Source organism: Buteo buteo, chromosome 2, assembly GCF_964188355.1.
Source record: "Buteo buteo chromosome 2, bButBut1.hap1.1, whole genome shotgun sequence".
Lineage (NCBI taxonomy): Eukaryota > Metazoa > Chordata > Aves > Accipitriformes > Accipitridae > Buteo > Buteo buteo.
In genome coordinates this window covers 54976864-55003682 of record NC_134172.1, presented here as the reverse complement: position 1 = coordinate 55003682, position 26819 = coordinate 54976864, and the positions used below count along the sequence as shown (strand labels likewise).

General features: G+C 37.6%; 1 protein-coding gene across 3 annotated transcripts; it reads right to left on the bottom strand.

Annotated features, from left to right (window-relative positions):
- LOC142043597 (prostatic acid phosphatase-like) lies at positions 1 to 21855 on the bottom strand. Of its 3 annotated transcripts, XR_012654085.1 has the most exons (12): positions 21662 to 21855; positions 15915 to 16010; positions 14658 to 14744; positions 13547 to 13699; positions 10806 to 10904; positions 9208 to 9312; positions 8040 to 8172; positions 6546 to 6628; positions 5323 to 5381; positions 4649 to 4755; positions 3915 to 4084; positions 1 to 2973 (listed from the first exon to the last, which is right to left on the bottom strand). XR_012654085.1 is itself a non-coding variant. In XM_075054935.1 (11 exons), exons 1-11 carry the CDS (start codon positions 21773 to 21775, stop codon positions 2855 to 2857), a joined length of 1266 nt encoding a protein of 421 aa, XP_074911036.1. In that variant the 5' UTR covers positions 21776 to 21855; the 3' UTR covers positions 1 to 2854. The 3 variants fall into 3 exon arrangements, 2 of the variants coding, with proteins under 2 accessions (XP_074911036.1, XP_074911049.1); XM_075054935.1 differs by lacking the exon at positions 5323 to 5381; XM_075054948.1 differs by lacking the exon at positions 5323 to 5381 and having other exon boundaries at positions 15915 to 16023; positions 21662 to 21794.
- Between the last annotated feature and the right edge of the window lie 4964 nt (positions 21856 to 26819).

Here is a 26819-nt window from a genome sequence, read left to right as displayed (position 1 = left end):
TTGTTTCTTTAATGTACTTTATTGCAGTGCTACAAGTTGCTTGGAGACAAGATATTTTCTAATCACAAACAGTCTGCAGATTATACTAAGCAAATTGAAAATATGGCTGAAAAATTAAAAAAGCCATAAGCTTGTCTGAAACTTACAACCTTTTACTCCACTGGAGAAATTATACTTGATTTAATCACAGCAAGACAAAGCACCTTTACTGTAAATGAGATTCAGGGCCTACATAAGTATGTATTACATCTTTATTGTACCTTCATTAATTCTTAGGTTACATCAACTGAACCTATCCGTTACATTCTGTGTAACTTGTGTTCAATGGATCCTTTCTGGAAGTGCATGGACATTTTCAAGTATGACTATCTGTTAACAAAAAGGTGTCCCTACAATAAAATTACTTCATGACAGCTCCTGTCGCAGCTAGAATTGCCTCACCTCCTGAAATTCTCTGTAACAGCTTAGGCTTGGAGTAGCATAAACCACAAAAGATGTCTCAGACACTTCACATTTTACTTTCTGTCTGAATGTACTTCTTTTTTGTAACAAGCAATCTTGGAGAAAACATGCCCTATTCTACTTCTTGTGGAGTGCAACTGACTGCCTGCCTAATATATCAAAACCAGTTCTTACTGCACATTATCAGTCAACGATACATCTTCGCTTGTCAACCATGTGACTGCCTCTAATAAAAGACATACTTGGTCTATCCTTAAGTGAGTACCAGTAGCGCTGTGGCCATGGTAATATAGAGCTCAGTATCAGGTAATCACTGAGTATATATATATATATGTATATTCAGGAACCAGGGTCAGTTTTGCAGTTTGTCCTGAGCTTTTGCCCACTGTCAGTACACTGCTAATAGTAACCAAGACAGCTCAGGCTTGTTTCCTAGAACTGCTGTAATGCTTTTGACAGCAATATAGACATTCCTTTAAGTTTTTGCACTGAGGATAGAACTACTAGTTACAATCTGAAGCTTGTACATCCAAAACATGTGATTTAAGGATAGCCTTTCATCTTTTTGACAGCTTTGCCCCGAATTGTTATACAATAAAAGATCCTTACCATGTAAGAATCAAATCCATCACTTGATTATGATATTTCCTAAACTAGATAAAATGGAAATGTCAGGGATACTAGTAAAAGCTTTTTACTGAGTGGGAAATACTGCTTCAAAAAGTGGACACCTCAGTAGTTGAAGTTACTACCAGAAAATGCAATGATGTTTGCAAAGTGCTATATTCCCACAAACCTTTGCTATTCTGTTTGATTTATGCTATTTAATATCAATACATCTACCTAAATCACATTTTAAATGTGTAATATTAAGGGCTGATCTCTAGATCAGTGGTAGCTGACCCAAGCTCCTGGGCTCCAAGTTGCAACCCACAGATGTGAGTCAAAGTCAGTCCAGAAGCAGTGTATTCACATTGATATGATGCTGTGCCTGAGCTAAGCGGCTCCATCTCTCAGCTTTCTCTAGACTTCTGCACCTCAACAGGACCTGTTAGCTTGAGCACATGGTTGCTCATAATATCTGCTGGGCTGAGCCTGCTGTTGGCACCTATCTCTATAGTTGTCTTGATTTTTAAAAAGGCTTCTCCGTGGTAATGTAATTCACAGTATCCTCTGCAGGACTACAGGATTAAAAAAATCTTGATTCAGCCCTTGAAACACATGACAATAAGCAGTATTTTATACAGCAATATTAGGGCTTACGATACTAGTTTATGATACTAGAGAGCAATTATGGAAATACATACCCTGCCCTTAGGACCTTACAATCTAAACAAAATCTATTGCACAGAAGAGATCAACATACAAAAAGCAGAATAATTGTTTTCTTACTTTCAGTGCATGTCTTGCTAACATAAGGGATTTTGAACAGAGCAAGGAGTTAAAGTATTTATTGTAAATTAAAATGAAAGGTGATGAACAGAATGATAGCTTGAGGAATTATTGTAAGAGTGGCTCAAAGAAATAATATTATGGAAGGGACCTGAAGCAGGACAGAGAACGGATGCATTGTAGAAAAAAGATGCAGGGCAGAGGATCATTCATGACTGGGAGCTCAGAAAAACAGGAAAGCAGCATAGCAACAGAAAATAGATTTTAATGTATTTACTTATCCATATTACTGAAGTTGTGGACGCTGACCAAGATACTGTTGCACTAAGCTTCTTGCTTGATGCCTACATATGTGGCAGAGCTCCCCCCAGTTTCTACTAATTTCAGTGAGAGCTATAGTAGTGTAACTCCTCTGAAAAGCAGGCTGCAGACTTTTATTAGCTGAAGGCTGAGGTCAAAACTCAAGCAAAGATTTGCATGAATAAATGCAAAAACAATATGCCCAAGTGCTGGTATGAATCTTTTAAACACAGTAATTGCAGCTTCTGCTCACTGAAAACATTTTCCTGTGCATCAACAAAATAATAGCCATTTACAAGAAGTAAGGAAAATATTACAGGCTGCAATTTTCAAGAAAGACTCACGGAGCAGCAGAGGGCTAAATGGTAATAGGCGATATAAAAAAAAAGCATAGGCAATAGCATCCCTTCACCCCACTGGTTGACTTAAGAGTGATTAATAGTAGTAGAAAACCTAAAGATATAAATTGGAGTAATTCCATCCTCCTACAAAAGTAAATTCTTAACAATAATATATTTCTACAGTATTTCTCACTGCAGATGTTTAGTCTTTCAGGAGCTAGGCCACAGATACCTCAGCTCTTCAAATTTATTGAATGTGCTTTGGAGACTAATTTGGCCAGAGCAAACTGATGGATATAAGCAACTTAAAGGATTGCTTGATGTCTAGCTGCTCTCTCTTTCATTTCTTTACCTCCCCATTAAATGTCTTGGTAATTGTTTCTGCGCCTGCAGCGTCCATAATGATAAAGGAGGTAAAGCAGTACAAGGTCAAAAACGAACAACAAGCCAACAGCAACATCAAATCCGATAAAAATATCTGTGAAGGAAAAACAATAAAGGAAAAGGGACTTAATGAAAGACATACATATATATCATTTTAGATACAGAGATAACAGTCTAATTACAAATATGTACAATGGAAATATAGTTACATTTTGTTCATATTTCTGGCAAGATCACATGGCCTGCATTTATTGACATAGGCAACTTAAGTATAAAAACATATACTTCAATCCTGGAAATGCATAGATAGCTTCCTGTGCATGAGTAAATCTTACTCCTACGTTTTCACAGGGCAAGAGGCAAGAGGGACCATGTATAATTAATGCAAATGAGGAGTTTCATCAGGGATCAGCAAAATACTGAATATATGCAGGAAAGGGGAAATACCAGGACTATTGGAAAGGAGCATGTATTGCGTTGCCCTTCACTCCCCTCCTGGAAATAACATTTAGGCAGGAAGAGGTTATCAGCTGTCAGCTGTTGGTAGTCCGAGGCAAAGAGCTGCTATATCTGCATGGATCAGCTGCTCTCTGTCTGCACAGTGGAGGTTAAGGTATCCTCAATGCATAATACCTGTGCCAGAAATACAGATGCATCAATCTTACTGTGCATGTGCAAGGCATTTTTGCTTTGCATCTACAGAAGGTCTGATGTGTCCAACATACACAGGACTCCTTGCATAGCACCCACATCCATACTTCTATCAGACATTTTCAACAAGCAGAGCTGTAGTTTTGGCCATGGCCTTTAGGTAGCTCCTTATGTGAGTCTGCTAATAATAGCACTGCCTTCACACTGGTGGGCAAGTCTACTCTTTACATTTTCAGAGAAATTTAATTTCTATCAGCTTTCCCTGTCCACTTGTTAAAGGTGGACATCTAAATCTATTGTGTGAAAGGTACAAAGTTTGGAGCCATTGATACAATTTGTGCCTCCATGTCTTACGTAGAAAATACAGAGCTGTTGTTACACTACCTTTCATTTTGTCTTTCTTCCCACATTCTTTTGACCAATTTTCTGTAATCACAGGAGAAACTAGTTCAGCAAACTTCTCAAGCGGACAAGAAGAGGTGCATCCTGGCAGGGTGAGTAGGTAAGGATCCTTTGAAGAGTCATTCCGATAATGCATTTCAATGCTATATCGCCTGATTAGCAACATTGAAAAGATTTTTTAAAAAAGGTTCTTAAATAGAAGGTTTCCTATTTAGAGACAGAATGTTGGAGACAGGCTCTAACATCCTACTCTAGAACCTGTTCTTTGAGAATGGAGGCTTTGTGAAAGCCCACTTTGCCAAAGGTGGTTACATTACTGCACAGATCACCAGTCAGCTCAAAAGGTCCTTCTGAAGGCTGCTTGAATGGCAACAGCACCAGGCTCTTCTAAGCCAACTGATTTACCTTGGGATTTATGAGATATCTTGGAAATGTTGCTATCATTTCAAGACTCAGGAAAAATTATTTTACCATTTATTTCCAGATGGTAAGGCCAGCTGTCTTCCCATCTTTCAAAGTACACAGGTACATGCACATCCAGCAAACGTAATTTTTTCTAGTTTTAATATAACTTTGTGCCTATGGACTGCTCAGTTATGTATCAGTTTAAAATTAATTTGTATCTCCTCACAGTATTTGAGAGGAAAATGATTTGGGGGAAGGGCGAACCAAATTGCAAACGCTCTTTGTTCTTGCATAGATAAGAAGATACTTGCCCACTGCTTTCTTGGTAGAGTTCAAAAAACTGGCAAGCAGCGTATGGTGGCAGTTTTCCATTGAAAATATTGAGAGCAATCTGGAGGGCCCCAACTGTGGTGTCATGCTATTGGAAAAAAAGAAAAATCCATCCTTAAAAGTCAGTTAAGTTAGCTACCATTTATCCAGAGTAATCAGACAAGAGTAGAGAGGGAGTGGAAATCAAGATAAAACATAACCTGTGTAAATTTGGCCATAAAAATATATTCAGTATATTCTCCATTGGGAAAAACATGTTAACAGATTACAACAGACAGCAGGGGGCATTTCCAAAGAGTTACTGCAGTATGTGTCTTGCACCATCTGGCAAAATTTTGGAGACGGAGATACTGTGGGAAAGCAAGATATGGTCTGAGTAATAAATTTTAGTTTTTCAGTGCATTTTGCTACTCCTTCCTTCAGGAGTTTTTGGTTCTAAGGTCAGATTAAGGCAGTATAAGGTAGTATATCCTATGGCATTTCAAGATACACGTACTGTTTTTAGATAGTATACCAGAGAAATAGTTGTGTACAAAAACTATTCTCACTTCCACACACACTGCAGAACTTTTTAAATTATTGTTCCTCTTGTTTGGACTTATACAATAAAATCTCAGTTTGGCTTCTATTTTGATGGAATCAGTTATCCACCCACCTGCAGTTTCTTCCTCTCCCCATTAGCCCTCCTCTTGCAGCGTATCCCAGGAGGAGGAGCTGAAGGAAGGAAGTCCAAACACCTTGATGCCTAAATTTTGCAAGCATCTTTATACACATATTTGCTAGGCTTATTTATATTATAGTTTAACAGCTATGTTTTAATTATTAGTCAGGATCTGGAACTTTTTAGACTGATCAGTTTCAAAAATAAGAGTATACTTGGCCTCAAGGCATTAAAACAGCAGTGAAAATTCTGGATGCACTTCTTCCTTTTCAAAAAGAATATAGTAGGGCTAGAAAACACATAGAAAAGGCAGCAAGAAAGATTTAAGGTATTGAGTGGTTACTATATGAGGAAAGATTAAATAGGGTAGGACTCTCTTGGAAAAGGAAAGATGGAAGAGGTGTGACAGAAAATAGTAAATTCATGAGTGACCCAGGAAAAGTGAATAAAGAATAACTATTCCCTGTTTCTTACAATACAAATGCTAGGAAGGAGCTAAATCAGTATTAGGTTTCAAAAAAAAAGGAAGTACTTTTTTTCTTTCAACACACAAGTCATTGCCACAGGATGTTGCAGAACCAAAAGTGTAAATGCATTTTAAAAGTGATTAGATAAATTGATCGAAGTCTGTCAAGATCTAGTCAACACACAGACACAGATTCTATCTTAGGAAGTCCCTAAGCCACAGATTGCTGGAAGGGGAAGCATCACTCTGTGCTGGCTTATTCTCACATTCTTCCCTGCTCTTGGCCACTGTTAGAGACAGGATAATGAATGAGCTAAGTGGATCCTGGTCTGACCCAAATGGCCCTCTGCATCCTCTAAAATAATAATAAAAAAAGAATCCACAGCTGTATCATCCCTTTCTAAGCAGAGGAAGGGTTTGGAGGTGCACCTGAAGTTCTGCTATGTGCCAGCATCTCTGGGTCAGGAGCACTTAAGGAAAGATGCAACATATAGAAACTGCACCATTAAGTTACAGAAAAAATGCATGATAAAATACATAGTTTTCTTTACCAAGTACAATTTGACTGAAACTGAAGTGAGATCCATGCTCCTGCTATGTTCTTGTACGTACTGGTGTTCAGCTTGTTAGCTGAATTGAACTGTATTATATTACTCTTCCATTTAACTTACAGGAAGACTCTGATTATTCTCTTTAAGGGTCTTTTACTGGTAAAATCATAGCAAGATTTATGATAGATGAAAATACTCACTGCAGAGTAGACCTCCATTTTTCTTTGTTTTGAAGAATTGGCAGCTTGTTTAATACTATTTAAAATAACATTTACAAGGACACCTTAAAAAGATGGGAACAAGGAAGAAGAAAATTAAGATATAACATTTGCATAGAAACCAAAAAGGCAAAAGATTTTGTGTATCAAATGGAAGACACTCGAGCTTCATACTCATTTTTTAGCTTACTAAAAGTTCATAACTAGAGAGAAGATATTACAGAGGTGAAATATATCATTCATCATCTGGGTCAAGTGAAGAGGCAGGATTTACAGGAAATCATCTAGAACTATCCTGAGAACTGGGGCTAATGACACTTCCAGTTCTGTTGTGCTGAGACCTCCTCTCCATCATTTTTTGTCTGTTTAGAGTGTTGCAATAATGACAGCTGTGCTAGCCTCTTCCTCTCTAGATGCTGAAGAAATATTTTTAACTGTTTACTTCCAACAAGTCACACAGTATCAATTCTTCACTTTTCTAAAGCTCTTTTGTACTCCTTGTCCAGACCAGAGATATTCTAAAGCCAATGGGGTAAGGGCAGCAGAAATTCCCTGTAGCACAATTTATACCATTTGAGGGAAAAAGGGCATAACTGGTATGCCCATGAACACTAGAAAAAAAAAAAGTTCTGACCACAAGATATGGCCAGCTACCAGCTAGTGGGCTTTAATGCAGGTCTGAGCCTGTAAATACTATATGGCTTGATCCAGTGATGTATATGCCAAGATGATGAGGCTGCTAATAATTCTTAGCCTAGGTCTAGACTGCAGGGTAGGTACATTACAAAGCCAAGCCCCAAACGCTCCATCCTGCAGATATTCAAGCTCACTTGTTTGGGTTTCCTGCTCATGGACACCTGGGGATCATATGATAAATGTCTGGGTTGTGTCCTGAAGTAGTGTCAGAATGTGCATAGCCTATGGGCCCCAGTTTTGGACCTAAGCAGTAGTCCCAGTTCTTGCAGTATAGATGTAACACAAATTATCTTCTATTCTGATCAGACTGTTTTGGAGCAGCTTTATATCAGTCTCTCAGAGAGCTACCAATGTGTTGCCAAGGTTTTGACAAAATATATAACCAGTACATTAAAGGGAAAAACAAGATCAAGAAATAATTAGAATAAACATTGAGAAACAGAACTTAAATTTAATCTAACCTAATATCAGACAAGTAATGATCATACCCGTGAGGGCTTGATTTTTTCCCTTGGATTTCTATAAGCTTTCTCAAAATCCTCTTCTCTTAAAAACTATGGGATAACTAAAGACATTAATGTTTACACCTTGTTTCAGTATCTCATCCATGCAGATGCCAGCGTTCAGCACATATTTTCATGCTTAATATGGCATCCACTGTCCGTAGTTACAAATCAAGGTTCTGTATCAATAACTTTGCATGAGTAAGGTGACAGGATGTTGCATGTTATCATAAGCATTGTCTCCTCCTTTCTGAGAGCTATGCATTTTTTGATTTACCTCCTTGTAGTCGTGATTTCTCTTCTGTTTTATAAAGCCCAAATAGCGACAGTAAGGACAATTCTGCCAGTTTTTCCAGCTTGTCGATTACATCTTTGGTGGCCCATACAGGGAGAGTATAATTGTGAATAGCCTAGTGATAAAGGAAAACAAAACAATGTTTTTTTCTTCTACTGGGTTCCATCATCCTATTGCCCAGCCTCACACTACTACATTTAGGCTCTCTGAGGCTATCCTGCAATTCTTTACCCAGTGTGTTTTCATTCATGAGCATGCCCTGAAATACACTTTGTGGGTATTCAACCAGGAGTGGGTGAATGGGAAGAGGGGAAACACCTGTGTGAAGGGGATCCCTTGTAGTATAATGTGTTCTTACTATAGAAATACATGATTTTGGTTTTGTGAGTGTGAAAGATTACAGACATATGTCTTATCCTCTTCCTTTCCTCTGGGTCTTCTGGGTATAACCTAGCCTCAACTTTTCCTGCCTTCTCCATACAGCTGTCCAGATACCAGTTCCATCACTGGCCATTTACAGACAAGTGTCACTCTCCACTCATGTAAGAGTGACAGTGTCTTACAGTGTTTAAGTGCCTCAGTGTGTGGAGGGTATGTTCAACAGCCTTCATGTGCGGCTGATAATGACTGGGGCCATATGGGATCATCCCATGCTTGAGGCTAGTCTGATTTTATTCACTGGTAGAATTCATCATCTAATTTTTCTGACTGATAGATCATAATCTTACCTCTGATTTTCAACATCTAAGTATTTTGAAGTTTAGCTGTTGATAGGCTAAACCAAATAATTCCATTTTCCTGTTAAAAATTATAAATATGTCCTAGGCAGCATGCTCAAATAATTCTACAGCAGCATATTGGGAAAGAAAATGGGGGAATAAAGGGAATGGATTTTCATACTGGTGCTTCAGAATAAAACATCACATGGAAACAACAGTTTCCCAAGCTGTAAACCATGTTTTTGGGTTATCTTTTACCAATGTGCTAAATTAGAACTTAAATTCAAATAATAATTTAAAAAACAAAAAAAAAAAACCAAATCCAGGAGAGAAGGCAACTCATTCCTATGAAACCACATTGTCATGGTTTAATTGAAACCCAGCTTAGGAGTTATATTCTTTCCTGACCTCTATTGTCTTATTATTATTACCTCACAGTGTAGAGTATCATATGTATTCCAGAGCTGGAAATTGTCCAGTATTTTAAGATGATTTAGTTCAAGTCCTGTGTTAACTGCCACTGTTTGTAAAAAATCCTGGGGGGGGGGAAGTGAAGAATATACCACAAATAGTCAATACATATGGAACATATACGCATACAGATTCATCAGCACCCAACCTAGTAACACAGTAGTGTTTAACTTTACACAGGTGAAACCCTTGTAGCAGAAGATTTTGGTTGCAGATTTCATTTTGTAACTATTTCAAAGTACTGATCTCTATTTTAGACACTGCTTTTTCTCAGCCCTGCTATGGATAAGTCTGGTGCTCTTCCTGCTGCACTCTTCTCTCCCTCTTCTGACTGCTCCAGGAGGCTACCTCAGTCACCTCAAACCTCCAGATATAAGGAAGAGGAAGGCACTACGGGAAAAGGAACATGAGAAAAAAAGATGAGTAGAAAATAGAAAATTAAAGAGAGCTAAGGCAAATATTCAGGATGAGGCAAAAAGAAATTGAAAAGGAAACTAGGTTTTCCTTCTGCCATTGACAGGGAGCTGAATATCTAAGTAATAGTTCCACTACAATTCCCATAGGAATTCTTGCTACATGCTACCACAGAAGAATAAAGGGACTCCTTAATATCCTTTATTCCCATGCTACCTGTTTCATACTAGTAGCTGAGAGAGAGGATAGCTGTGATGTCAGAACTCATCTCCTATTGCATGTGAGGGAGGCTAACCAGAGTAGCTGAGCTAGCAGAAAGATAAAATTAAACCAAAAAAGGAAAATGTTGGGTTTAGCCCAAGCAGTAAGTCTGAAGTGACTTTGAGAGAATGTGTACAGGTGCAGTCAGGGTATGAGGAACATGAGATGCCTGCTTTATTTGTGCAGTAGTGCTATTACAAAGTGCATGGTTGGCAAACAAAAGAGCAGCAGTAACTACTATCTAGAGGAATTATTATCCAGAAGAACATGGTTGCTTGAGCCAGGTATGCCATCCATGTACCTACATCTTGCTGCAGCACTGGAATGGGAAATTTTGAATCTCTGACTGTGAAGATTTGTGTCAGGGCAAAACAGAAGCATGTCTTGTGATGGATCCAAAATGCATCTCAGAGAAATTTATGTAAGTCAGAGTGTTTGCCTGGTTGGGCTTGCTTTAGTTCTCTGTTGCAGAGTCAACTTCAGAAAATCACAGCACAAAGGCATAAATCTTCTCAAGTTTAAAATTTATCAGATTTTTTAGAACTGGTTTTGTGCTACCCTGTAAAAATGGAAATTTCTTCTCCCTTCAGATCATGGAACTTTAATTATAAGCAGCTCCAAATAGTCTCAGAAAATTAATGTTAAATTCACATTTCAAAAGTTTAATATAGAAAAGTATGAGAAATTCATAAGCATATAAAACATACTTTCTGATCATTTTGGCCTAAATTTCTTATTTTAAGAGAGTCCTCAGGATTTTAAAAAACTTTTTTGCATGTATTTACTTTTTAATTTTAGCAAAAGGAAACAATGCAATTCCATAACTTCTACATATTAGTTACTTTCCTTTTTCTTTTGCCTTTTCCTTTTTATTTTGTCTTACCATGTATGGTAGTATTCTATTTTGAAATTCACTAGATGTTTGTGTTTCATTCTGAAGTTCATCAAAAAGGGGACAGTCAGGCAGAGGAAAATGCAGCCTCTGAAACAAGAGAAGTAAAACTTAGAACAGTTCTAGAATTAATCAACACACTTCTAGTTTTTCTATTCCTGAGATTGCTGGTGTAATATTTATTAGATAGATTCATGGCTGTGCTACAGTTACTCCATAATGGTTTGTTTGGGTACCTTGTTCATGAATTCAGTTAACATAAGCAATGTACTGTGGTAACTTGACTTTTCAGTAGCTACTTGTAGCTATAAAGGCTTAATTTCCCTCAGTTTAACTGATTTTGGCAAAAAGCAATTATGCATTTATGTCAGGGGATTGCTTTGAGAAATGGATTAGGATCCATGATCAGGAAATTAAAAAAGCTACCATTTCCCTCTTAATTTCTACAGCTTGACTCCACCTGGTACTGGAAACTGAATTGCTTCTGCATCTACACATCCTGCTCTCATCTCTTTGGAGGTAACCAGTATATTATGTAAGCATTTTAAGTACCACTTAATGGACAGAACTCAAAACAAATAAACTGTGCTCCTGAAATATCAAAAAGCCATGAGCCTAATGGCTCTGTTCTTGTTTAAGGGTATCATTCACTTTTAATAACTGCAAATTTATGCATTAAGATATCACCTGATAGTACATATTTGATCTGAACCATGTGTAAATATGTATGCATCCATCAAACTGTGCTTTGGCAAATATGCTTTATGCCACTTGCAGAAGGACAGATGATACCTTATCCAGCATAAAGTGTCAGTAAAAAGTTATGATGAACAAAATAAGCTTGTGCTAGTTCAACACTTTATGTCACACCACTAAAGCATTTTTTACCCAGCACTAATATTATAACCAAATAATTTCAAGGAACTGACTTAATATACAGTGGAGAAATTAACTTTAATATCTATAGCTTATGTATGTGCAAGAAGGTCTACTCTGTCTTGGGGCGAGCATTAGCAGACTGCACTTCCAGTGCGTCTCTTTTCTCTTTGATTTATCAACGTGAAGCTTGCAGCAGCCACCAGCTCACACCAGCACACTTTCACTTGGACAGATTTCCAAGGGTGCATTTTTTTCTGTAACAGCAGCACGCTGGAGGGTAAAGGCTCAAAGCTGCAATATGAAACTGGGGAATGTTGTTTAATTACACAATAACAAATGTTTCTTTTGCTGTATGGTTTAATTATCCCCCTCTAGGTGATATTAATTAAGGCACTCCCTTTGGCCTCATTAAGCATTACTCAGTACTGTTGCCTGTCAGGTCTTGATAGATCTCAGTGGCTGAAAAATAAACTGTGATTAGGGTTTTTTACAGGACTGTATTTGGCCTCAGTTTCCCAGTTTGTGTTACTTAGGGCTTGACAACACCCTCAAACATCTGCTTGGTTTAACAAGGGAACAATGTTTTTTCCAGGTGGTTTGCATATTTAACAGGAATTTTGAGTTGCAGCAGAGGTGTGTTTCAGTGAAACATCAATTCTCACTCCTGAAGCAGCTGCAGAAGTGATGATGTACTAGAGATTCCTACAAACTAGGTTGCCTTCTCCAAACAGGTCATTGCACTGCACTGTGATTACCCTAAGGGCTTTGAGGTTTTATTTGGCCAAAGCTCTGACCACTTTAATGCTTTTTTGGTCTTCTGGTGAAAGAACTTCCCCTAGTGTCCCACATTTAAATAACAGTGACAGTATTCTTTTCTGTTGAAGGACAGAGTTAAGTTTCAAGCTGAATCACATTGTGCCTCATCCAGTTTGTGGAAACCCTTTCTCTATGTACCTGCTTTCAAGCATGGCCTCCAAGAATGGAGGAATGCCAATGGGAGGCAGGTGCGGCCATTGCCTAATGACAGCGTTCATCTTCTGATATTGGTGACTGGACAGGCAGTTATTTAATAGGGTTTTTGTATACATTTCCTTAAAGTCAACTTCTGTCCTCAAAGGCAGAAGAAAATTAGCCTTTCTGTCATTATACTCAGTAACTTTTTATCCTTGTTCAACACACTGTTCCTTACACAGACCTTGTCACAGAAGCCAGTGAAATATGATCTAAACCTGAGTCAGCCAGAGAGAGCTACATACAGTAAAACTTCTGCAAGACCTATTATTCAAGTAGATCTGCTCTTGTTATGAACCACAAGGCAAGTGCTAGGGTTTCATTAAACATTTGTATAGCACTGAGCATAACAGGGCCCTTGCCTGTAATTAGGGTGCCTGAATGCTACCAAAATAGGAAAGTAATAATTGAGAGGTCATTACTGTGGCTGGTGAAAATTCCATTCCTTGAATAAACTATGGAACAAACTTGCCAAGCAGGGGAGGTCTGTCTAGCTGATTGGTGCTTAGAAAAGCACTTGTTCTCTATAAAGGTTTAGGGCAACTTCCCTATAATACTGTCCAAAAGTGTCCCTGCCAGGAGAAATGTTAGAGCTGTACCTTGAAGAAAATGGTAGTGTGGACAACAGTTCAGGTATTCTGCAACTATAGAAGGAGGATTTTCATGCAGCTATTGCAGTTGACCTATGACATGCTTGTCAGCCAGTAGCTGCAGTTGATGTTTTCTATTAGATTGAACTCAAAAAGAATAGAAAATATTTTTAAACTTTTTCCCTCCTTTTTTCTCTTTTTTGCTTCTGGAAAAGTTTGAGGTGTTATAGGAAGTGTCCAGCCAGTACTCACCCGGTCTGTTGATTTTTGCAAAATATGAACTGGAATGGGTTGCCAGAGAAGCTCAGGGTTCCAAATTTGGCTGCTAGTTGGTGGAAAGAGGCCAGAAAGGTATGACTGGGCACTCATAATGGTGCGATCATAATCTGTACTTTGGATGTAAAACTGAAGATAAAATGGCAAAGAGTTAAAAATAAAATGGAAACAATAAAAATAATAAGGAAATTTTACCCAACTCATCAATCCTGGCTTCTCGTTTTCAGTTTTATGTTTTTACATGAAGTCAAAACAGTGAAACCATAACTCAGCTTTCTAGGGCCCTACTTCATTTGCATAAATGGAATTGCCAAAGCATCCTTCAGTTTGGAATCTAACGCTCAGACTGAACTAAGAAGAATAAGAAAGCATGATTTAAAAGAAGGAAGCTAGCAATCTTCTGAGGTTCAGAGGAACATTGATACGTGTAGATGTGGCACCTAGGGACACAGTTTAGTGGTTGACTTGGCAGTGTTAGGTTTACTTTTGGATTCAATGATCTTTAGGGTCTTTTCCCACCTAAACGATCCTACGATTCTATGATTCATCTGCTATACCTCAGGAATTAAGGCACTTAAAACCATAAACATCTCTTGGAAGCATGGCAAAGCTATAGTCTTTTATGCCTTCCTGTCAATGCATCCCTCATGTATAGATCAAAATGGTAGTGGTATCTGCCCCACGATGGATCTGTAGTGTATGACAAGCACATCCAAACAACTGTTAGACCTCTCTTTTACAGGATGAAGTATGTGAGCATGGCCCATCACATGGCTGGATATGCATTCACCTTTCAACAGGGTAGAACAATATTTGGTCACTATGTATAAATTTCCAATTCATTCAGTGGTTTGGAGCTGTTCAGTCCTGGAAGACTGGGCAGTGGAAGACCCTAAGTGAATGTAGGAGCTGCAAGTTAGGCTTTAGTCTATGTTTTTACCTTGACATAAAAGCCTGACTTTCAAAACTGTTCTATTACTTTAATTTTTCTATTAATGAAATGAATATGATGATGTGCTTTTATCTAGCACAAGGCCATAGTTCCTCTATGCCAGAGAAATGTCCTCCAGACAGTTCTGCTATATACCTCTTGCCGGTTGTATGTGCTGTTCAGAAAGTTGGAGTATCTTTCCCTCGTGTACTGTCCAAGTTCAAATAGCTGCTGCATTCCAGTCTGCGAGGCAAGCATACAGATGACTATTAGATTAAGGTAACTGGAGAATCTTAATGTAGAAGTTTCTTTTCTATTTTCTTTTTTGTCTTCAGCAATCAGTGATCATTAACCATTTGTAAAATGTACTGTATATGTTGTAGGTGATCTAGAATTTTTAACAGAAATACTAATTTATATCTATGAAAAAATGATACATTCTGAAATGCTAAGACTCCAACATGTGCTACAGGAAAGGCAATGCACTTGATTCTATACAAATACTGTTTCCACAGTGCTGTAGCTCTGTAGATGCTCCTGGAGTTATTCATGATCAACATTGTTCTTTACAATGTATGTCAGTGACAGCTGAGAAAGGAGGATTGATAACCTAGTATTTATTATTGTCACTGCTCTGCTATTTCATCAACCTGATAAATCTGTGGCTTGCATTTCATGCCTTAAGTGATGTCCTTCCATCTTTGTCTTGGTGCACCTGCATTTGTCTTAGATTGCACACTGTCTTCTGTTATTAATTTCCAAAGCTGTGAGCTGAAATTTTTAACTTTCAGCTGTCAGAGAAGTACATTCTTACTACTGTTGCTAAAAAGATAATAAGGTAGTAAAAAGCTCTAAAAAAAGATCTGTGCCAAAGCAGAAACTTTTTTTCTTCTTACAACATAAGCTGTGTACCTGGCAATAGTAATGTGTTGTTTGAGTGTCTGAATTTTACAGATCTTTCAAGCCTCACTTCAAACACTAAGTGCTGAACTGTCTCTGATTCATTCTTCTGCATCATGATGAAGTATTATTAGGAAATGCATTGGCCTCTCTTTGTTCCAGAATTTCATATGTCAAATACAGTTGAAGAGCTACAGCTTGATGTTGAAATGCCAGAGCAAGAAGTAGGTTCAGTGCATCCTAGTGAAACTCTGGGCTGAAAGCAACTTTATTAGAAGTCACATTGTCCCCAGAAACAGCCTTCTCCTGCAAGACTTGCCTTGTTTTGTGAGTAGGTGGTTGTTAGTCAAATGATGAGATGTGGACTCATCGCTTGACCTGGTGGGCAGGTGTCATTTCTTTACCCTGTCACAGGGCCTAGGGCTTAATGCTCATTAGAACTTCATCAATGTTAAGAGTGCCTACTTCCTATTTTAGTAGCAAATATAAATTCTTCTAAGAAAGTCAACATACCTTGGTAAGTTGTCCAAATCCCTGGGGCCATTCACTTTCTTTGTGTAGATCAGTTGGAAAGTTTACAACTGGTGTTCGGTCACCATGTCGGAAAACCTAACAACATTACCAATAAAAAAATTCGAGTTGATTACTATTAACATTCCTTTCTTACCTAGCTAGAAGTCAAGCATATGTTATACTTCCAGTGCCATTTTTCAAATAAAAATATTTGAGAGTCTGCAGAAACTAGTCAAGTGGGATTGGAGTACATTCTTTACACACAAGAATAGGTATAATTATATAGCAATTTAGTGGGCATGAGCCTGATGATTCTTCCTCCTAGAACATAAAATTAGTCAGCCAAGATGTTAATGCTGAGATTACATCCATAACTAGGCACCTAGACAAGAAATCTGAATTTTGGACACTCAGCACCTCTGAATATTAAACCAGTTACTCATGTGCTTATACGAGTATTTAATTACTTTGGCATAGGCACTTGGTAACTGCTTTTTTCATAGCAGTATCTTTAAAAGTAATTCCATGTACACATGGTTCTTATGTTTGATTTCTCAATCATCCTAAAATATAAAGATGCAAAAGTATAAACATTTACAGTTAGCTTACTTAATATTTATTAATACTTTCACATACATGTATGAAAATATTTTTGAAAGTCTGTAGGATTTTTCTTCTGTTAAATTCAGTAAGAGCAAAGAGTTTGCTCGCTTCCTATCCTGGACACTCCAGCATGGTGAATATTAGTGTGATATGTTCAATCATATGATTTTTACATCAGAAACCTTAAATGAGCCTTTGTGTATTTTTGTTCCAGCATACAAAGAAGTACCAAACCTAGTTTAAATAGTTCTGAAAAACTCTGAATTACCCTCCCGAAGTATGTCATGGGCTTAGAAAAATGAAGTCCACAAGTTTCACATGAAAGGAAATGCTGGAATACAAATTCACAGGGCTCCAGACAATCTTCCAGGATGCTGACCCAAACTGTTGTAAAAGTTACTTTTGTTTGTATCAATGTTCACATAACCAACCTCATTCCTGACTTTGCAGAATAAAATGACAATGTGGAAGCATGGTATATTTGTTCATAAAATGACATTTATTCTATAATACCTCACTGGTATATAGCTTGTTTATAATTAATACTCTCCATTGCCTCATTAAGCCACATCATTCTTGCCCAGACATCAGAGAGGTTTGTACATGCTGGTTAGTTTGCCACTCCCACTGGGAGGTATTTTATGTTTATGTTTTCCAAAGTAAACACAAGCAGTGTGGCTTAATGTTTTAATTACAACACACACCCTTTTCATGAACTTTTTGTACTAATGTGCAGAAACCTGTGCTAGAGCAGGTACTTCAGAGATGGAAAATACTATCATTTAAAGGCAAAGATAATTGGATTTCTCCCTCTGTTCGTTTTCTACAATAGACAGCAAAGTTTGCTAGAGTAGATGTTACCATTAGAACCATGTAGAAAACTGCTTATTATTTTTTTGCTTTGCTAGTTGAATTTCACTGAACATGTGGCCAACCTGGAATGAGTGTTTTTCAGCAAATCAAGGAGTTTTTTCACTATCATCAACAACATGAGATCAACATGAAACTGCACAGTTTCAAGAAAAAAAACTCCTTTTTTTTCTGAGTTCAAGTATAGCAAAGTAGTCCATAAGATCTTTCTTAAATATTTTATTTTTGCTTCTCTATGCAATTTTAAAATCTGTACATGTCTTTTCTTACTAATCTGGAACCTCAGTTGGTTCTCACTGCACCTCTAGTAACAGGAGAATAGGTAAAGAGCTACATTGCTTGGTGATTGATTCAGTTGCATACAAGAAAAATGAGTGAGAAGGACTTTTGTGTTACTGCTTATTTCTTTGGTGTTTTGACATGCTGACATACATAGGTGTCAGGTAGGATTCATTAGCTTTTCTGGACAAGCTGATGCCTCTGTAAAGAATGAAGGTTAAATTCCCAATTACATGTAGCTGCATACTTTCTTGTTAAATTATCCAGCTTTACAGAAAAGCATTTTTATGAGTAACTGACAGTTGCTCAAACTGACTGACATGATTTTTTTAGGCAATATGTAGCAATGGATCAATACTTGGTCAATAAAAATACCCTTTTTATTAGTGAAAAATTACTGAAAATGTGTTAGATTTTAAAAACTGGTGAAAGGGCAATAGAGATCAAGATCAAAAGATTTTCAAATATATGTGGGAGCAGGAGATGTAAAGAAAAATATTTTCTTTCTTTGTAACCTTAAGAAATGGAAGCAGTGGAGGGTGTTCTCTTCTAAAAAGCAGCACAGCTTCTTTAAGTCCACACAAAATAGAAAAAAAGTTCAGTTCCTTGTTTGTATTTCTTAATCTTCATTGCACAGTGACATATAAATATGTTATTAACACTAAGTTGGAAGTAGCAAGAAAGAAATACTTCTAAGAGCAGAACCCTGGTTTTAGGAATTGAAGGACTAAGCTTCACAGCCAACTGGTCTTTGTGCTCAAACCTACTTCTGAAAATGACCTTGCTTCAGTTGCAGTTGGAAATGAAACAATGACCTTATGAATGACCACTTAACCGAAAAGGCTCTTTTTCAGTCATAGCTACATTTTAGGAGACTTTTTTTTAACTTCAAGAAGAGCTTGTGTATTGTCTTTTTCATTAGAACACCTGATACTGTTAGGGAAAGAAAATATATCCCTACAAAGCTTGCCTTGCTCATCAATATGTATTTCTCAACACTCATCATTTGAATTTTGTTAAAAAGGAGTTGATCCTTCAATTTCATTTAAAAATATGTGTGCTGCAGCATTTATTACTCCTGGCCTACAGATTGCCTTCCTGACCTTTCAGAAGACATAGAACATGGCAGGATGAGAGAAGAGGAACAAGGAGGCATCATAAAAGGTGAAAAGACTAGAAATTAAGAAGGAAGGGAGGGCAAGGAGGATGTACACAAGAAGAGCAAAGAACTCCTGTTTGGTGTATTAATCTCAGCACTTCTATCTGAAGTGCTTCACCTCAGTCAGTTCTCAAAACCAATAGATGGATAGGGGCATCACTTCAGATGGAAATGGCCACATGACTCACTTTGGCCAGCATTTGCTTACATTGTTGTCAGGTGAAAAATCATATTGGAGAAAAACTGGTGTGGAGGTTAGGGTCAACTGAAAATATGGCATATGTAGTATATATAAAATCTTCATTCAGAAATGCCATGAATTACAATGAATTATCTGTCTCTGAGTAATAGTGAGCCTCTTACAGACATTTTTACTGACAGACTCAACTTCAGACAGAAAGATTTCTTACTTTGAAGCCAGCAATAGGAATGAAGAAACAATAGAGAAATGGAACTAGTCATGCTGCCAGTTCAGAGAAACCACTGATGCAGAAATACTGAGCATGTTTAGTCAAGGTTTCAGATGGCTTGGCTTGGTTAGACAAATAGATAACATGCTCAGTCAACACTTCCTATCCTGAGTTACAAGAAGAAAGACATAATGAAATCACAGTACCTCAGAAACCACACTTCTCTGTGTATATGACAGGTGAAATGAGTGCCTGTGTGGAGGCAGAAGTTACAGGTCAGAACTTCTTTATACGGAGGCAATAAATCAGTATTTCATTTCTACTTGGGTACTCGATGGTCCTACATATTTCCTATTTTCGTCTCTTATGTCTAGTTTAAATTCTGTGCACAAGAATTATGGTGAAGGCTAATGTTTACATGTGAGAAAATTAAAATAGCATTTTGACAAATTGGCTTCAGTTAGAGTTTTTCAGCCAAAAGTACTTGCAGCCAGTAATCAAAGCACACAGTATCAGCACAAAGACGGAAAGTGTGAGGAGAGAGCAAGGCACTTTACCAGAGTGTAGTGCAATTCTAGAAGTGAGCAAAAGGGAACATTTGTCTGTTTTTTCTCCCCTGCAGATGCATTTTATATTGTGCAATTCTGCTAAGAAAGTTTTAAAAAACTCATTATGACACATTTTCACAATGCAGTAATACTCTCAGGTGAAAACATAGCAACTTACAGAGTACAGCTGGAAAATGGCTATTAAATTACCTCAGAAAGATGCCTTTTAGAGTTACCTTGATTGTAGCCATTACATCCCATTATATCAGTGAAATGTTCTGGGTCAAGTCCTATCCTATTTATTTATTTATTCTGTTCCCATGAAAATTCAATCAGTGAGTTCAGAAGGCAAATTCAATTGCATGCCCAGAAACCATGCCTTGAGAAAAGAGATGTATGTTGATAATAAGATTGTCTACTGTAACTTTTTAGGCAGATTGGTCAGTCTGAGGAAAAGTATCAGGGATAAAAAGACGACAGTTTAAATGAAATTTACCCATTATTTTAATATTAATTGTGATAAGCTACCCTATAAATAAATAAAGTGCTATCCTTTCTTTTTTTTTTTTGATAGGTGGGGAAGGTGGCTGCATAGTTGTGGTAAGCAGCTGATTTTGGATAGGAAGCCTCTGTCTCCATAATGGTGAGCATTTCCTGTAACTCTTTCTGTGAAACCATTCCTTGTTAGAACACAATAACAGCTGCAATTCAATAAAAGACTCCTTCCCTTCAAAGACTTAATTCTCCTAGGCTTGCTGACTGCCTGATTTCATCCATGTCCTCTTATCGTTGAAGCAACACTAAAGTATATTGCTATACACAGAATGTTGCTGTAATTAGCATTCAGTCCCTGCCATGTATAGTGTCTGATAGAGCAATAATAAGCCTCAGCAGGAGTAGGAACTGTTTTTTTTCTGTGCACTCTGGCCTCTCTCCAAGTGGCACATCTACAATGCAGCCAATAGACAAGCAGATATGAAATACTTTATCTAGAGCTACACGATATGTTTTGGACACTGTACTTCTGTCTGTTATCTGTATGTGCACGTAATGTTTCAAACAGAGAAAGGTGGAAGAAGATGATCTTAAAACTCCTATTTATAAATGTGAATTCCAATCCCCACAACTTTGTATTGAAAATATCCCTTTAGACTAACTATTCTTTATCAGTATACCTCTTACTAAAAAAAGAAATTAGAATGAAAAGGACTATGATGCAACATTCACGATCCAAACTGTTTCATTGAATTAATCTCTCCTGAGGTATTGGGGAAAGTGACATTGAAGTAGTGTCTAGTTACTTTAAAATAAGAAATGGCCCAGCAAAAAACTGATTACAGTCCATTTTCAACCTAACTGCAGTTAATGCAACATCTATCTCAAATCTCTACATAAAAATGCCCTTTTCTGTTTCTCAGTATCTTGCTGTGATAATTCAGTTATTCTGAAATAGAAAATACTTTTGGTTTTGTAGTAACTTCTGTAACATCATAAGCTTCAGCTTCCAAGCACAGAGAAGGCAGGCCATAATCGCCAGCTCTCAGGCTATGCATCAGAGCCTCAGCTAAATTAAGCAAGAGCAGGTGAACTTAGACCTCAGATCTCTGTCTTAACAACTCCTGTGTGCTAATGCATCTACCACAAACCTAAGCTGTTCAGTTATCTTCAAATAATAACTAGGAGTTACAAGATGAAAATTCTTATAACTAGAGGCATTTTTACCTTCTTTAAGTAAAGTCTTTAAACTCGTAAGCAAAAGGGTAGCAGTAGTTACTTCTGTCTAAAAAGAGGCAAAGCAACTGCACAACTTGTTTGATTTGACAGCCATATCAAATTCCCTGTATTCCCCACAACAAAATAGAAAACAAATCTACTTACTACAACCACAAACTTCAGTTCTCTTTCTGCAGTACTCTGTTGAAGCAGAACGAGGATAGCATGAAAAGAAAAACACAAGATCCTAAATGGGTTGGGAAGCTGTATCACTCCCATCCTGGCAGAGGATGAAAAAGGCTTTGTAGCTCTAGCAGCTGCTCAGGCTGAACAGCCCAGACGTCAGACTGTACTTTCAAAAGGGGTGGAACCGCTGCCGGTGAATTTCAAATCCAAGAGGAATGTTGTGTGACTACGCAACAAATTGCATCGCCCTTTGTTTTCAAATTACTGTTTACATTCTATTTAATCAAATCATAATTCAGTTCCTTTTTCTCTGTGATATTTTTCTCTTTTGGAGTGTAAGGATGAGGTTAAAATATGAAGGAGTTGCTAAGCATTCCTAATGTTTCAACCTGCCTGTTCTGTTTCCAATTCTCAGGGCTTGGAATTTTTCCAGACTATAGTACGGCCACGAGGATGAACTTGGAACCAAAAGCCAGGCAATACTGTTTCTCTTTTTTCTTTGCTGCTCAGTTAGTCCTCTTCTCAGGTTCTCTCCCCTCCTTTTTTCTTTTCTTTTCTACATTGTCACTGTGAAATCAGAATAATTATTTCAAACAACATTTCATGTAGGTTAAAATTACCAGTGCCTCCGATAAAATAGCTGAATAAATCTTGCAACAAGTATGTTCTTTAGGCTCTTTGCTGCGCAGTTATTTGCTCTTCAATTTGTGTGTATTGCTTTTCTTTACCCTTGGCGTATATCTATACGTCCCCTTTTGTAACTGCTTATGTCCAGTTCTTTTTTTGGCCTCAATTATTTGAGAAATTTCTTGCGAACAAGCCCTGGAGCTCACATTTGTATTGTTACTGATAAAGAACACTAGTAGCTTACTGGCTTTGAGAAGATTGCTCACCTTGCCTCTGCTGACTTCCTCTCTACAAAGTAAGAATAACAGTATTCTCTACAACAGGTATTTTACCATTTACTAGAAACTCTGTCCCTAGGGCCCTAAACCCCACTAAGCTTCAAGTGCTCTCTCTGAGTTGTGTGAATAACCTTTTGTATCCATTTTGTCTGAGGAATGGGAGTGGAAGGGAGGAGGACCAAGGCTCCCAGACTTCCCCATCTCTCTTGTCAGTCCATGCCCAGTTTTCAGTACTGACTTGAACTTCTTTCTTCCTCCACTGTTACGTCCCCACCTTCCTTTTTGGTCTCTCCTGGTGTGATTGTGCCTATGCAGAAGGTGTTTGAGAGTAATCCATACTTCATAAATATATAATACTTTGTCTTTCTGAAAACAAATGTAAGCTGATCATCTTCCTCTATTATTTAAGAGTGCAGGGCATAAAATATACTTTCTTTAGAGTATTTGAATATGCCTCAAAAATCAAGAATGGATGTCCTACTTTTTTAATCTATATAGTATTTTAGATAGGTGGTTCCTAAGCTTTTTCAATCAAGCAACCCTTGTTGGCTCTCAGCATTTTTTCTTGTCCTTCCTAATGCCTTACCATGAAATTCATAACTGATTAGATTTTATAAGATTTGCTGGTTTATTATGTATCTTTGATGAGTGACTATGACTAATGTAGTCTCATTATTATGGAACACTTTTAGTAACTTCAATTCAGACATGAACTCAATTTTTTTGTGATGCTGGATGGCATCATTCAGAAATGTTTGAAAATATGTAACAACTGCATTTTATAGAAAACCTTTGCCAGCATCTCTTAAAAAAAGATGTTTCAACCCGAGACCAAGTGTATGATAAATAGTTCTGCTTTCTGTGGCTTCACTCTTCCCTTTGGCATGTATACTTTGCTAGTGAGATTATTTTATGCCCAAAGAATGGACACCACAACATCTTAAATAGATCTCTACACATTCCAAAATGGAAGAATACCCTTATTCATGTGCCATAGTGGTTAAGATGGGGTCCTGTAGGAATCCTGTAGGTAATCTGTAAGTATGTTGGTAGCACATATTTCATTTGGAAATTTTATGGCTTGTCTTGGATTGTCTCAATTTCTACTGTGCACTTGGCAGCTATAAACTTATCATATCCTGAAACAATTAAATCCTTACCCTTTTCAGTAAAAGTTGCTTCAAAATAAATAAAAAAATCATTCCTAAATCAGTCTAGTTACAGTTGTCCAAGCATTATAATGCAAGTGGACCTAAACAATTTGAATCACATTTATGTTAATTTGGCTCACTGGTATATATTTTAATTCTTAAATTATAGATTAAGTAGAATTAGCTTAAACACAATTGTCTATTTTAAGTGCATGTATCTATCTTGAAGGGTTGCTGAAGCATAGCTAGATTGGCTTTGAAGTGGACTGGTTGCAAAAGAACCCATGCTTTAATGTACGCAAGGGTTACCTTAGGTAACTGCTGCTGGTGGAGCACAACCTACGCACTGAAAGGGTGGAAGTCATTGCAGTCAAGGCAGCCGGATATGAAACTGCTGCTGGCACTCATGGACCAGGCTGCTCACATGGGGAAACAGCTCAGGTTCTGTCACTGACTGAATTTGCAGATCAGTACTTAACTTACTTTGGATTTATCTGCAATCATTTTTTTTCAAGCTTTTTTGACCTGAAAAAGGGAAAGAAAAGAAAAATTTTTGTTTCAGTGAACAAAGTGACATGTTTTCCAAGCACCATTTCAAAGAACTTATGACAAAAGACTGTCTTGCACGCCTGGGTTGGGGTGATTTCACCCAATTGTGGGGAGTGGGAAGGGACAAAAGAGTTCATTTGTGATGCAGGAAGAATTAACTTGCTTAGGCTGGTGATGGGATATGAACCTGCACCTTGCACTACAGGAGAAAATGCCCTAAGCACAAAGTTACTATTCTAAGGCAGGCCGGGGGAAGAAAGTGTCTACTCAGTGTCTTCTAATAATTTCTTAGTTTGTCCCAAATTTTTAATATTCACCTGGTTACAGGGTACTCGGAGCATTTCTTTCTGGTATTATGATTAAGATATTTGCCCAAGACATAGGAAGCCTAATATGTACACCAGCCAGTGAACAGTGGTGAGAAAGAGGCAGGAAGCACTATTCCTCTTCACTTTCCCCTCTGAAACTCAGCAGCCTGGTGGTGATTTTATTTCCTGGAAGATGTAGAGTCAGATCCTTTTGGTAAAGGAGGGATTTGAACTTGTGTCTGCCACATCTCTGATGAGTACCCTAAGTACACTGAGTAAAAAGAAGGAACACCTACTTGTAGTACTACCGTAAAACAAATCAAAATTAGTCAATGAATTTGATCCATATTTGTGAGTTATGTGAAGTTTGGGGTTTTTTCTTTCTTTTTTGATAGTCACTCAGCTCAGTAAATAACCCAAAGAATAAAGGAGGTGGTGGAAGGAATGAAAATTACAGCCCTGGCAGGCCAGTGCCACATTTCCCAGGCAGCACAAAATTACTGTTGCTTTTCTGTCATTCATTCCCCATCTTGCTGACATTGTTTCAGTGTATGACAGGAAAAATAGCGAACAACAAGAGCTACATCTCACCTGTATCACAGCATCTATGACTATTCAGGTTACTGTATTATAGCAAGACTTCTTTAAAACATGACTGGACTGTCTATGCATTGTTTGTGAAAGAGGAGAGGGAGTTGCATTTTCATGTGATCCTGCTTTTGCAACATGATATGAAAAAAAAAATCTTTTCCTTTGCATTCTAAATAGTTCCAAAGCTGAACTGTAATTTTTTTGCTCATTTCTTCTTTAAGAGGAACTGAAATGAAACTGTTTATGGTTTCGTACCTGCAAAAGACTATGGGACAGATTTTTCAAATGGAGTCAGCTGATGCAGTTGTAGAAAAACATCATTTAGAGTTTTATTAATTGTTCACTGACATGCCCTATTTATATTCATACAACAAGATCTGGGCATGATGTTTCAGACTTAATGAACACTGATGTTTATTTTTCCTTGGAGTAAACAAGGTATAAAGGAAGTCTTCCTTTCTGTGTTTCTACAGTGATAGTCCTAAGAACAAAAAAACATTGTAAAGAATGTGTGTGATGGGGTTTCTGTTGAATAGGGATGAGGGGAAAAAAATAATTTAGAAATATCTTAATTTAGAAATTAAATTTGAAATTTAATTTTGCTCAACAGAAATCAGAATGTTTAAGGTACATTCACTGGGGCCTGTAGCCAGGAAGAAGACATGGTCTGATGATGTGATGGAAAAGGGGGACCTTCTATCAGTGTTCTGTGAGCACTGGCCTCAGCTAGGATGCACTTCCATAGCTGAACTGAAGTGCTGAGGCCAGGGTCCAGCTCCACGATCCCCCATACCAGACAAATCTGTGGGACAGAAGGGTCTTCATGCAGTTCTGAAAATTTTTAAGAGGTGGATTTGGGTGAGGAAGGAGGGGGGGAACTGGAGGCTAAAGAGAATCATGAAGAATGTCTCAGCTCTATATTGCATTTTCTATGTGAGCCTTGCCCAATCTAGGAAACCAGCAGACAAGTTACCCTTTGATGGGAGAAGAATGAGACCACCTTTACAGCTCTTGAAAGCAACTCAAGCAACACAAGTTGGCACAAGTTCAGAAAAAGGAGGAATAGGAACAGGTTCAGAATAGAAGAGTGGATGCCTAGAAATTTATTTTTGGCAGGCAAGGCTACAATCTTGTTAGAGGACTAATACTGATAAAGATGGAGTCTTAAATTTTCCTCCCTATTTGCTTTCTTTTAGCAATTTTTTTTTTAAATTACTTCTTGTTATGGGAGGTGTGATGATCAGCTGCATGGTTTTGAGATGAATCATTTAAATAGCTTGCACTGACTCTACTATGAGGGCTGCCAGACCTAGGAAGGCTTTCTGCTGGTGTCCATTATGGACATTAAGGTAATATGGAAAAAACAAGCTTATTCTTCTTTGCATTAAGAAACAGCTAGAACTGGTTGTCTCATGCTGTTAGAAAACATTTTTACCCTTGTTTGGATGCTATGGTAAAAGGTGTTGCCTTTTTTCACTAGCAGGAATAATTCGGTTTTATCTGTGTGTTTGAACTTCTTTGCTGTGAAATCTAACAACTACAACTTTTCTTGAACTGTGTTTCTTATGCTGACTTAGGAAGTACAGGAATTGTTGCTTGGGCCCTGCTTAGAAGAGAATGGGCTTTTACAGGG